The 12,572-nt window shown below is 34.2% G+C and overlaps 2 protein-coding genes across 2 annotated transcripts in view; one reads left to right on the forward strand and one right to left on the reverse strand.

The window, feature by feature from the left end:
* Positions 1 to 4,524, forward strand: part of LOC110109089 (tobamovirus multiplication protein 1) — a 28,840-nt gene extending 24,316 nt beyond the window's left edge. The window contains exons 10-13 of the mRNA XM_020840000.2: positions 3,314 to 3,388; positions 3,466 to 3,541; positions 3,725 to 3,891; positions 4,056 to 4,524. Coding sequence (XP_020695659.1) covers positions 3,314 to 3,388; positions 3,466 to 3,541; positions 3,725 to 3,891; positions 4,056 to 4,079 — 342 coding nt within the window. The 3' untranslated portion in view covers positions 4,080 to 4,524. The remainder of the gene's footprint in view (positions 1 to 3,313; positions 3,389 to 3,465; positions 3,542 to 3,724; positions 3,892 to 4,055) is intronic.
* A 414-nt stretch (positions 4,525 to 4,938) lies between these two features.
* LOC110109090 (high mobility group B protein 14) lies at positions 4,939 to 9,037 on the reverse strand. Its single transcript, XM_020840001.2, has 5 exons — positions 8,796 to 9,037; positions 6,405 to 6,462; positions 6,277 to 6,321; positions 5,326 to 5,406; positions 4,939 to 5,238 (listed from the first exon to the last, which is right to left on the reverse strand). Exons 1-5 carry the CDS (start codon positions 8,954 to 8,956, stop codon positions 5,197 to 5,199), a joined length of 387 nt encoding a protein of 128 aa, XP_020695660.1. The 5' UTR covers positions 8,957 to 9,037; the 3' UTR covers positions 4,939 to 5,196.
* Between the last annotated feature and the right edge of the window lie 3,535 nt (positions 9,038 to 12,572).

The raw sequence follows: 12,572 nt of genomic DNA on the forward strand, positions 1-12,572 counted from the left end.
AAATTGAAGCCTTCTTCTTTCCAAAATGCCTATATCAGCTCATGATGATGCCAAGCCCATGAATGTTAATTGGACTTGAGCACTTAGAAACTATTTAAAAAAAGCGATTCATTGTTGGTTTGATTATGGTTTGTTATCAGGTAATTCAGGTTGATTTCAATTTCAACTCTTATGAAGATGAACAAAGTTGATATCTGTAGTTGTTCAAGCCAAAATTCCTTCGACTAGTCTTGAGTGCACCCTTACATTTCATCTAATGCTCGTCTCATACTTGTCAATAGCAAATAATGCACCATAGTGCGAAGGCCCTTGTGAAATTGTTGCGAACAATGCGGAGTGTGCTATTTTAAGCATAGCATAAAATATTGAAAAATTATGAAAAAAATGCAGACAAATATGAAAAAAGTAGATTGAAATATAAATTATCATGATAATGGAAATAACTAGAATTATGCTTAGGTTAAGTACTCGACATCTCAATCACTTAAAATTCAAAATATTACAATTATGTTTGCAAGTCTTATATCTATATTAAATATGCTAATAATCTTGTTCTCCTATGGCTGATTGATGGAGTTGCACTTTTGAAGTTTTATCAATGATTTCAAAATCTACTCATATTTTTCCCTTTAGCTAAAGCCTACTTTATTTGGTTCTTTGGCGCCATCTATTGCTTCGTGTATGTGATCCATCGGAGGCTTTTGTTTTGTATCAACCAATCTAATGACCACCAATAAAAGGTCGCGTACATTTTTAGTGTATATACAATAGCATTTCAAAAAGATTGCTTTAACATAATATGTTGCGCTTGTTTTGCCCTTTCTATATTGAATAAAAACCTTACACAAATTCTTTACATTTGAATTTTTTTTTTCAAATTTAGTTCTTGTTGATGAAAATATTTTAATGTCAATAAGCGACGGTCAAATGAGTCTTAATTGGCTTGGCTAGTGAATTTTAATTTGAAAGTTCAATTTGTGGGTGTCTGTTGACCTTTAATAGACAAGCCAAAATAAATATAAAAAAATGCTTAAAAGATTTTATCTTTGCCAAAGCTTGTACCGAATCCTGTGCAAATCCCCGTCGATACAGTGCCCCATGCCTTGTGAACGGCATCGTTTGCAGTCCTCACGTGCTTTGTCTCAACTCTTCTCTTGCTATCATTAAAAGCAACACGAGAAGAGCCTTCGGCTCTTTCCTCTACACACGCGAAAGCTTCGTTGCTTCTCCCTCACGCACGGAAACTACCTCTCTTTGCTTCCTCTGATCTCCACCTTCCCTGTAGCCTATCGACCTCCAATCTTCTCCGGCCGAACCCACTGTCAAACTCACGATTCTTCCCATACGCAAACTCTGCTTCCTCCTTTCGATCCACCTCCTCCGATCAAAACACGACGCCCATCTTCCCTCTCCAGGTCAAAGCTTGTCGCAAGCATCAGACCCGCCTCCCTCCTCCCTTCATCGCAAGCCACACGATCCCTGCCCTCCGATCACTCTTGCCCTAGCCGAACGCAAGCCTACCCGTCAAACTCCAGTACAACCGAATGCCGAAGCCGCCCGTTTCTCTCTACCTTCTGTTGACTCCAACCAGCTGATCCTTGCCCAACCTCTCAATTGCTCCAATCCAGAGAGAGATTCTTTCTTAGAAACCCCGATGATGGCAATGTTGACTGAAAATCTCAACTGGAGGGGACCATAAATTTCAAAATATCTTCCAAATGCCCATGAGAACTCTGATGATGATACAGAAAATCTTAACCAGAGGGGACCTCAAATATCAAAAAATGCCTCCCAAAATTCCTAAATGCCCATTAAATTTTTAATTTTTCAATAATTATCCAAAATTAAGATATTTAAAATGAAATAAACCATCAAAAACTTAAAGCAAAAAATACACATCCACCCTCCGCAATAGTTTGCCGAGGTGGACAAATCTGAAAATCACTCCAACTCATAAAGAGCAAATGTCTAGTCGAAAATAACACTTTGATTCATTCTCAATCTATCTCTTGCCAGCAAGGACGTAGCACGTGTCATCTAACCGTTGGTTTCGCCGTCAAATGGCACCACCAGTGGTTACGCCGCTAAATGGCACCACAGGTAAACGATTATGACCAGGTGGTTTGCTGTCAAATGGCACAATTATATTACGGTCATGGTCAAAGCTCTTATGTTCCCCAACGACGTTAAAGCATTCAGTAATGAATCAATAGAATATGATCAATAGGGCACAAGGTTCTCTGTTAGTTAAGGTGGATTCAAATTTGTCCCATTAGACAAATATTCACCATAGGTCTACCCACTTGGACAAGAATCCTTCTGTCAGGTTGGGTAGACTACCTCCTCTGACGGAACCATGGATCTTGATCGGGCTCGTTGTCATCCCCCACCATCCACTTTTAGTGCAAGGTGGTCAATTTTAAATTTTAAATTTTCAAAAACTAAACTCATGCTGCTATTATTCATCAGATACCATGTATCTGTTTGACGACTTGCTGACAACTTGCTTTAATCGAAAGTTCTCCCTTGTTATCGGAAGGGGTAATTAACTATTGGGGCTTGCACCTATAGGAAACCAAAACTCAGATGAAAAAGTCCTGACAAAATAAGGGTGAAATCTCTAGGTAGTGTCTTATTTCAAACCTAATTTGCCTTCTGAAAATTTGCCTCGGAATTTACTCGTTAAAACTCCCCTCGGCGACCCAAAAAAGAAAGAACATACTAGTTTTTATGTTGAGGCTGAGGCGCAAATTTTCGGAGCCCACATTTCTTCATCAATAAAGCAAAGTTAGGGAACTTTTCAACCGAATCCTGATTGTTAATCATCATAAGCATGTGGAACATAATATGATAATACTAGAAAGCATTGACATTTATGTTCCTTATGAAACCCTTAAGGATCTACTACAACTTATATTTCAATAAAATTACATTTTATACATGCGCTTGCACGGACTACATAGATCTACTCACAGGTTCACGTGCCCATAAACAGTATCTGGACAATGCATAAAAAACACATGCATATACGATGTTTATTTTCCAAGGTGGGTTTTCATTGTAACGAATATAAATGATTGCATTATCATAAGGACTACTTGTTATTTCGACTTTTTGTTATAACACAGTCTTGATTGTCCTTATGGTTGTCATGGAATCTTGTGTTTCTAATTTCTTAAGTTGGAGGGAACTTGTGACATTTACCATGGTATGACGTTTGAACAGTGTTAAATTACCAATTAAAATCTTTGCTTTTCAGAAATATTTTACTATGATATCATTTTATACTAATAAGTTTTTTTGTCTTATCCAGGTTGCAAGTTTGGCTTCTGTTTCTCTTGTATGTTTCACATCAAGCTCAGCACTTGCCCTTACTACAAGCGTCCCTGTATGTGCTTGTCTTTAGTATTCTTTTCTTCCTAGTGTTCAATAGGAACTGCTAAGTAGACTTGTTTTTACTTGCAGATGCTTTCTTTTGACCATAATGAGAATTTTGGCGGCGTAAAGGGTTCAGTGTTTGCATGCTTGTACTTTATTGTGGGTAAGTTGCTTTTACTCTGATCTACATGCATTATTCAAGTGTTCTATCATTTACAGAGAATTGGTATTTATTTACTACTTTTATCTTGATTTAAGAAGCAATAGAAAAGCCTAAATCTTCTGTTCCTCCCGTGCAATGGCGTCTAGTAAATAATAACTTGCGTTTCACAAAATTTGCTTCCAGGTTCTTCAATTCCATCCGCTTATGTGTTATGGTCGATGAGAGAAATACCTTATCGCCATATTGCTGAGGAACCACCTCCTTCAACAATTATAACCATCATGAGCGACAGCCCAACGGCTCCACCTAATCCTCAATGGAGAACAGCCGTTACTAACTCTCAAAATCGGGTATGTCATTTCTCCACTTAGCTCTAAGTATTATGATTAATGGCCATCCTTTTGCTCATCTTCTGTACAGTTTTAAACATATTTCTCTTTTCCTGTAGGTTTGAGAATTATAGAGCTCTATGGCTAAAAACCAAATATAATCTCTTATCTTATTAAATTTGCAGGCCTTGAAAGTAAGTCCCATATAGAAAGATCATTTTTCAAAGGAAGAAAATGCAACTAATCTCACATGCAAATAGGCGCTGAACCAGTTTTGTAAAGTTGGAGATGAAGGTAGAGCATTCCTTGCGTATTGAAAATTCCCTGCAGAGTTTGCTCTTCCGATGCTTACAAGTACTTACAATTGTGTAGTTAATTACGCTTGTAACATCACCCTTCTGAAACCATGCTTACTGATTGATTTATCCTCTCATGTTTCAATTGCTTCTTTGGTATAGTTAGAATAATTCTACTACGATAGTCTTTGCTTTTACTCCTTCAAATAATGTGGGGAATGTATGTTGCATTGGTCTTGAAAATACTGTAAAGAAAATAAGTCTATGATGGATCTAAAATCGTGGAAAAACAGTTTAAAAAATCAGTTGAGCTAAATAGCTTTAATTTATGAAATTATGTATAAACCAATATTATAAATTTCCACGCATCAGATAATTTGTCAGATGAGTAACAAAGTATTTAATTAGTAATATTCAAATCGCCTGCTTGGAAGGCTTCACTTAATTGGGAAATTATTTGGTTCAGACACGGGATGCAGTTTATTATCCAGAGATCAATTAAGTGCAGTCACGTTATCCAATACCGAGCTACCGAGAAATACCGAGCTTGGTACTGAGTAGGAGGTGATGTGCCGCATTTTCATTAGGCTCTGGATGATGTCCGGTGTTCGAACCCAATAATTTCCCCACTTGATTAGGGTTATTCTTCTTCTCCAGCACCAAATGTAATTTTATTTGGTCCCAGGCACCTATTGAGCTAATGACACCAGTTTGATTATCAAAAGCTACCGAGCACGAGCACTTTCATAATTAAGAAAAAAAAAAACAGAGCTATAAACAAAAGGTCTCAATACAGAACGTTTGGTTATAAAAAATCTTATAAACTTCTAAAAAAAAGTTTGAAATTTGTTAAAATATCAGAAACTACTATACAGTAACTACAACAGATTCAGTCAGCTGAAGAGCTGTCCTGCAGAGAGTGCAAAAATTTCTCATCTTCCATGACAAACATATAATTGTAATAATCAATAGATTAGTTGACGAAAATAAACTGCTGATTTGCCTTCCATTCCAAATCCACCATTCAGAATCACTCGTAGTCATCTGATTCCTCCGATAAGTCCCTCCTCTCCTACAAGATCAAGAAGACAATTAATTTTTGTCTATGGCGGAGGAAATCTCAAAGCAATTTATATAAAGAATAGCAGCGATGTTTCACCTTTCTCTTCAAGTAATCCGACATGGCTTTCTCAAACTCGGCCCGCTTTTCTGTAGCTACATCATAGTATGCTACTTTTTCCTAGCAAACAGTGGAAGAAATTAAAGCTTTCTGCCGCACTGTGATTTGTACTTACAACAATGAGGTTGAAATAATAAATGTCTAAAGATCCCAAATTAAGATGTATGTACAAATACAAAGAGTAAATAAGGAGGGGCCTAAGCATGCCAAAAGGTTGAGCAATCAGTGCCATTATGGAACTCTGCTTAACATTCTTGGGAGATATTTGAGTTCAGATAGAGCTTGAAATGATTCACTATTCTCAGCTCATGTTCGTGCGTGATAGATGAACACTGGGTATTATAAAAGAGGGGTAGTAAGAGAGGAAGGAGGATGCGAGTTGGATTGCAAACAAGTCGAGTCGAGCTTGAATCAGGGGAGTGTTCGAGTCGAGCTCAATTGTTAAATATCGAGCTCGAGCTCGAAAATCAAGCTCGAGCACGATTTGTTCCACATAAAACGAGTTCGAGCCGCTCGTCGAGCCTCCAGCGCTGTCCAATTCACCTTCTAATGCTGGCAGTATCCTCCGCTCGTAGAGTCTTCCTTGGTGTCTTGGGCTCTAGATCTATAATTTAGAGATTGGTAGAGACGATCCTCCTCTCGAATTGAGGATCAATTGTATCTTGCTTGGAGTTTGTTTTGTTTTGATTCTACTATTACAATCTATTGTTTTTAGATTGATTTCATCTAGATTTTCTTGTTTTTCTCGCTATTTTGACCAATTATTGTTAGGGTTGGTTGCGAACTCAAGTATTTCCTAACATAATCCTACCACAATAGCAAAGGAATTCAATCACAAAAATGATGCGCATAAGCAAGGAAAATATGTCACTTCCTGAAAAATAAAATGAAATATTCTTCCATTATTGAGTAACCAAAATAGGAACTGACCTCATAGGTCATAGTTTTCCACTTCTTACCGCACACCTTGCCAATCTGAAAGGATAAATTGTTTGAATTATATTAAAAAATGCTAAAGAGAAATTTTAATGCTTGAACACAAGAATAGTAAAGCATACTTCAGACATTGATTTGACATCTGGGTTCTCTTTTTGGTAGGTCTTCCTAAAATCTTCCCTACAAGAATAAAAGGATTCCATGTTATTGAAAAATAAATTTACTTAATATTCTGCTCGTGCTAATTGAAGGGGGGTAAAAGAGAGAAGACCCAATAAAAGAGTAATTAAAAATATAAGAGAAGAAGGATCTCCAGGCAAGTTGAATATATGATTCATTCAAATGAGTTATAAAATGTGACTGCCTAATTCAGGAAAAAATCATCTCCACTGCAGGATGTCTAAATTGTTTACTTTGCTAACTTATTTGATCTAGTTTATTCTACATAACTTATGACTATTTCTAGTACTCTTGATGTTATATAAGTTAGAAACAATAGAGAATCTTGCGAAGATTAAATTATAATTGGTCATTGATTTTACATGTTCAAATTTTTTGTTGATTTCTTCAAAGTTATTTGATCATTACATTATCGTTTATTTTATGCTTCTCATATTTACTACTTACATTCAAGAAAATATGTTGTTGGCTTATTTAATGGTTCTATGATCTATAAATTATAAAAAATTTTGTGTGATCTATATACATTACATCATTCTAGTTGCAGTAGAAAACCCTTAACCCTAAATATTCACATATCAAATCAGCCAAATAGCATATAGTTGCATCATAATATCAATTGAATATATGACATTAAACGAATCAATAAAAATAAATGATTAATGCTACAATTTAAATAAGATCATAATTTTACCACATTAAAATGTGATTATTATGATATTTAAACTTATAACCCTAGAAGCTACATCCGCTGGGACAAATTACTAGAACAACAATATTTTTGTTGGATGGAATGAATATGATCAATGTAATACCACATTTAATGTCTTGACTAAGAGAAGAAAAATGACCTGGAAAGCTAATTGAGCCAACTTGATTACTCTGCATAATTTTACTGGCACAAATTTGAATGTAAAAGAGAATAATTTTAACATATAAATAGCAACCAAGTCTACTAGATTACATGATTTTGGTTGACTACATAGTTAAGAGATGGTTTGGGAGAAAATGGTCATAAAATAAACCATACTCTACAGCATATAGTTGAAAAAACATTTAAGTTTTGGAGATTCAGGATATCTATGTTAAATAAAGAACACATACTTAAAACCCTTTAGAAGGCTCAAGCACATAGTTTCTTAGGTTATCTTCCATAATTAAATGCCCAAAAGTATTTGTTGCGTTAATACATCTTTACCCAGCAAGCCTCAACAATTTAACCAAAAAACCTGTAGATCATCAAAAGCTAAGCCTCATAATTAGTATTTACTCATTACAAAAATATCATCATCACAATCACAAGAGTTGCAAATGAACCGAGCCGAGTATGCTAGTGTTCATGTTTGAGTTCATTTATTATTAGCTTGTTCAAGTTCGGTTCGTGTTTGATTTGAGTTTTATTATTTGTGTTCATGTTTGATTCGTTTAAATTAATGGTGTTCACGTTTGGTTCATGTTCGGTTCGTTTAGTGCTTACAAGTTTTAAACAAACAAGCCTTAATGAGCTATGTTCGTGAACATATTTAGCGAATTTTTTTTACACTATCAAACAAGCACGTTCATGAACAAATCTAATGGGTATTCTTGAGCTATCAAATAAGCAATATCATGAATATAGTATTTTCGAGCTACCGAATGAGCTCGTTCACGAACAAACGATTTATGATTCATCTTATATTTGTTCATGAACATATTACACGAACAATCTAGCAAACATTGAAAATGTGAAATGTCTCTTATTCATGAACAAATTCATTCTATTGAAGGTATAAAATGAAATTAAATTAAATTTATAATAAAAAACAATTGTCTACAATCCACCTAACCTTTTTTCTTCTCCATTAAAAGATTAAATAATGAGAAAAGTGAACAACATGAAAGCACACCTAAGAGAAAAAAAATAAAAGCATCCCTGCCAGCACATCCTAATAAGTCTTGCATCAGAATGCCCGGTTTCAAAAATGACAAGTATTAACAAAGAAAACCCTAACCCTGTTTATGTCAAATAAACAAACCATATACCATATACCTTATCCAAACAATAGTAATTTCAACATGAATAAACGAATTGTACAATAACTTCCTGCAACCATAAACAAACACAACAGTTTCCAGTCCACTCATCAGTCACCCGATCAAGTTTGGTTAAGAGACGCACATTCCAGATCCCATACTGAAACAAAATCTGCCAATTTTTCAAATAAAGTTAACTAAACTTCTAGTTTCTCCATTTATCCGCAAAAATCTTTAGAAATAAAGAACCAAAGCAAATCCACAACATAAAAAACTGGCAATGAAAGAAAAATCGATGGAAAATGTGAGACCGGACTCACAGGAAGTAGAAGAATGCAGTCGGTGGCTTCTTCGGCTTGGCGGGGTCGTTGCCGGCGAGTTTCTTCTTCTTCTTAGCTTTGCCTTTCGGCTTTCTAACCCGAGCTATGGATTTGGACTTCGGCTCGCCGGCTGGAGCGGCCTCCTTCGATCTGACCTTCATCTTTACGGCCGACGGAACCGCAGTCCGAGGAGTAGAAACCGGGCTACGGTGAGTTCAGAATGGCGTCGGTGTCGTAAGGTATTATTCTAGGTTCCAAATTTATACCGTCCCTTCGATAATTAACGAGATATTAAGCATAATTAAAATTATAATTGCAACGATTAATCTGTTAATATTAATTAATCATGATAATTAACTGCAGTACAATTAAATAACTTATAATTTACTATTAGAGATGAAGGTGGAGGTGAAAATAATTCATGTAAGGGATTTGGAGTGATGCGTAATTTAGGCCAAGAAGGCATTAATTTTATCTCACAAAATAATTTTTAAATATCTAAATATGTTTAATTATGAGCCAACACTTATTGTTTATATAAAAAGGATAAAAAAATAAGAATAAATAATTTAAATTCAAAGTTAATATTATCTAAGAGCATCTCCAATTAAAAATTTTATTTTTCACTTCAAAATACAATAAGAGACATATCAAACAGTAATTCATATTCGACATCTTTTTTTTTAAATGTTCGATGCAACTGTTCAAAATATGAAAATATCTTTCTGAATGTCGCTCGATTGGATGCTTGCGTGAGCTGCAAATATCTGAATGACATTCTGTTGGAGATGCACAGTATTTTTATTCAAACAGAAAAAAAAAGTTGTTTAAAACTGTTCCAAACAATTTTTATTCAACACGACAATTCATGCCAACCAACTAGTCTTCTTTTGTTAGCACAAGCCTAACAAAAGGTCAGAATTATCTTACTCTAGTTGATTGGATCAAGATGTTCTTTTAGAAATTGTTGAGAGTCATGGCTTAGTAAAAATTTTAAAGAAGAAAAAGAGTTAATAATAGGCCTAAAGTCTATGCAAAAAATAGCAATGTCAAATTTAGAAGTTTTTAGCAAGTATATATTAAAGAGAGCAAAGAAAGATACTTTAAGGGGAGATGAAATAAAAGTCCACAAGACTTGGATATATTTGAACAAAATAACGACTAAATATCTTAGTATATGGGGGCCTCAATTACTTTTAAAGCATATATTTGAGCATTTTTTTTGTATATTGTTGGTCAATCCCCTCTCACACACGAATTTTTATTTGGTACGGTGTGCTGACGTAGCTCTACGTTCGGATGCCAGTAAAATGGTGCCACGTGCTCTTACTCTTTACCGCGCGGCCCGACGACCTGACCCGGACCGAACCCGGGATTGCTATTTATTGGCTGATTTGTGCATATCGGGGTATTGCTAGGTATTGCTCGATATTGCTCGACAATAACGAGAAATATCATTATGTCAAGATCAATATCTAGCAATACCGAGCAATACCCCGATTTTGAAAGGTGTTGCTCGGTATTGCTAGGTATTGGTCATGACAAAGCGTTATTTCTCATTATTGTCAAGAAATACCTAGCAATACCGAGCAATACCTAACAATATGTGAACATAACAATATCGGGTTCCGGTCTGGGTCGGGTCTTCGGGTAGTGCGGTAAAGAGTAAGAGCACGTGGCGACATGTTATTGACCTCTGGATGTAGAGCTACGTCCGGTGTCGGGACCTAATAATTGTTCCTCACACATATTTTTTTGTAAAAATTTGATTTTTTATATTATTTTTAAATGAAAAATATAAATTTAAGCGTCGTGCCATGTTGAAAAAAAAAACAAAGGGAAGAGAGAGAATATGGTTCGGTACTTTTTTTATCTATTAATTTTGTTCAGAGATTTCTTATATTTATTATAAGTAACTCAAATTTCATTTTAATTTCAATAATTTTGATTATTATATAGAATTGCTTATTTAATATTGCATTTTGATTATGGCATTTACATAAGCAAGAAATGCTAGTTGTTAACATTATAAAATTGGTTGGCTGTTAAAATATGATACTTTGTGCAGGAGGATGGGCCGACGAACTTTCCTTTAAAGATAATTTGTGGTGTTATCCCGATTGTAATCTATAACAGATGACCAATTATGCTTACGGGTAAAGAGTGTCGACTCTTTATTGATTTAATGAAACCACCTGTAATGATAATTAATTAATTGAATTTGATAATTGATTAATTGGATAAGTGATAATTGATATGATTGATGAACAATTGAGAATCAGTTTGGGTAAAAGATGTTGAAAATACCACATTAAAAATGGACGTCCTGCCTTGCTAAATTATATATTGATGCATGCATATACTGATAGCACTGATGACATTAACAGATACATTAATATTGCTGACAATATTTGATGTATTGATAATACATAAACATACAATGCATATGAATATATATAATATATTTTTTAATGATTTATAAATAATTTTTGCACCGTTATTTCACTGATTTATCGAATTTTATACAAATTATTGATTTTTAGATTCATTATAATGATTCCCAACTTTATTATTGATCATTTTGAGTTTTATTGATAATACTTTGTCATTAACTTCATTGAATGTTATTGATTATATTAGATTGAGCATATCATATTAATTCTTTAGTCATTGCATTGAAAGCTTTTGTGAGTTTTATATTACTGTTAGGCTTTTGAGCTTATTTTGTGGATTTTTAATGATTTCGAGTCAAGGAATAGGTCAGGACCAGTTAGAGTGAGTTGTTAGAAATCCTCATATATTTTTTTAAAATTTTATTATATATTTTCTTTTATTCCTTTGTAGTGATGAGCTTGTGATAGAATAGTGATAAAGTAATCTCCTAGCTAGTATAAATGATATTTTGAGTTAATAAAAAGTAAAATATCTTGATGTATATGATTTTAGTTACTTTCGTTGGTTATTGTTTATATTGATGATATATAGAAGCTTTGGTATATTTTTAAAATGATAAATAGACAATTTTTCTAAATTTAATTCTAAGGCATTATGTCTTCTCCTTTAAACATCATTTGTCCCCTCCATAGTCCCACATCGTCTGGGCTTTATGGGGCTCGAAGTAGTTCAAATCAATTAGAACTTAAATTGGATTAAAGTACTTTCAAATGACTTTCAAATGACCTACACGAGTTTAATTAGTAGCTTGTGAATACAAGTGATTTTCCCATATTAGGGATAAATTTATTTGAAAAGAACTATATACATAAATGATATTATAAAACTAATTAAATATATTATGATATAAAGTCAAATTTCTCTTAATTAACCCAACAAAATATTACCAACAATTCTTCATAATGAAGATAAAATTTAAAAGCATTTCTAATCGAAATGCAGAGGTTTTGAAAATTTTGATGGATTGAATGAAAAAGGAATGCAAAGTAAATTAAATATAGTGTAAACTATTCTAGTTCATTTTTTACGTAAATCAAACATGCTCAATTTTGAGTGAAAACATTTTACATTACAAGCTATCTCCCGTGACAACCACCAACCGTCGACGACCACCTCCACTAACCATCATCACTCACTATTGACCACCGCCACCTCCATCCTCCAACTACCGCCATCCTCCAACTACCGCCATCATCTACCATCATCATCATCCTTCGATCACCAACATCTTTAAACTTTATACTATATTGATTTTGCTTCAAATAAAAAAAAAAATCATTCAGCTGAATTACTTTACACTCATACAAACAACTTCAAAGTATT

The sequence above is a fragment of the Dendrobium catenatum genome, unplaced genomic scaffold, assembly GCF_001605985.2.
Source record: "Dendrobium catenatum unplaced genomic scaffold, ASM160598v2 original_scaffold_117410, whole genome shotgun sequence".
NCBI lineage: Eukaryota > Viridiplantae > Streptophyta > Magnoliopsida > Asparagales > Orchidaceae > Dendrobium > Dendrobium catenatum.

Coding starts and splice junctions, on each gene's coding strand:
- LOC110109090 (XM_020840001.2), bottom strand. CDS start 8,956: ATGAAGGTCAGATCGAAGGAGGCCGCTCCAGCCGGCGAGCCGAAGTCC. Junction 5,407..6,276: donor GGAAAACTATGACCTATGAG/GTCAGTTCCTAT, acceptor ACTGTTTGCTAG/GAAAAAGTAGCATACTATGA. Junction 5,239..5,325: donor CGGATTACTTGAAGAGAAAG/GTGAAACATCGC, acceptor TTGATCTTGTAG/GAGAGGAGGGACTTATCGGA.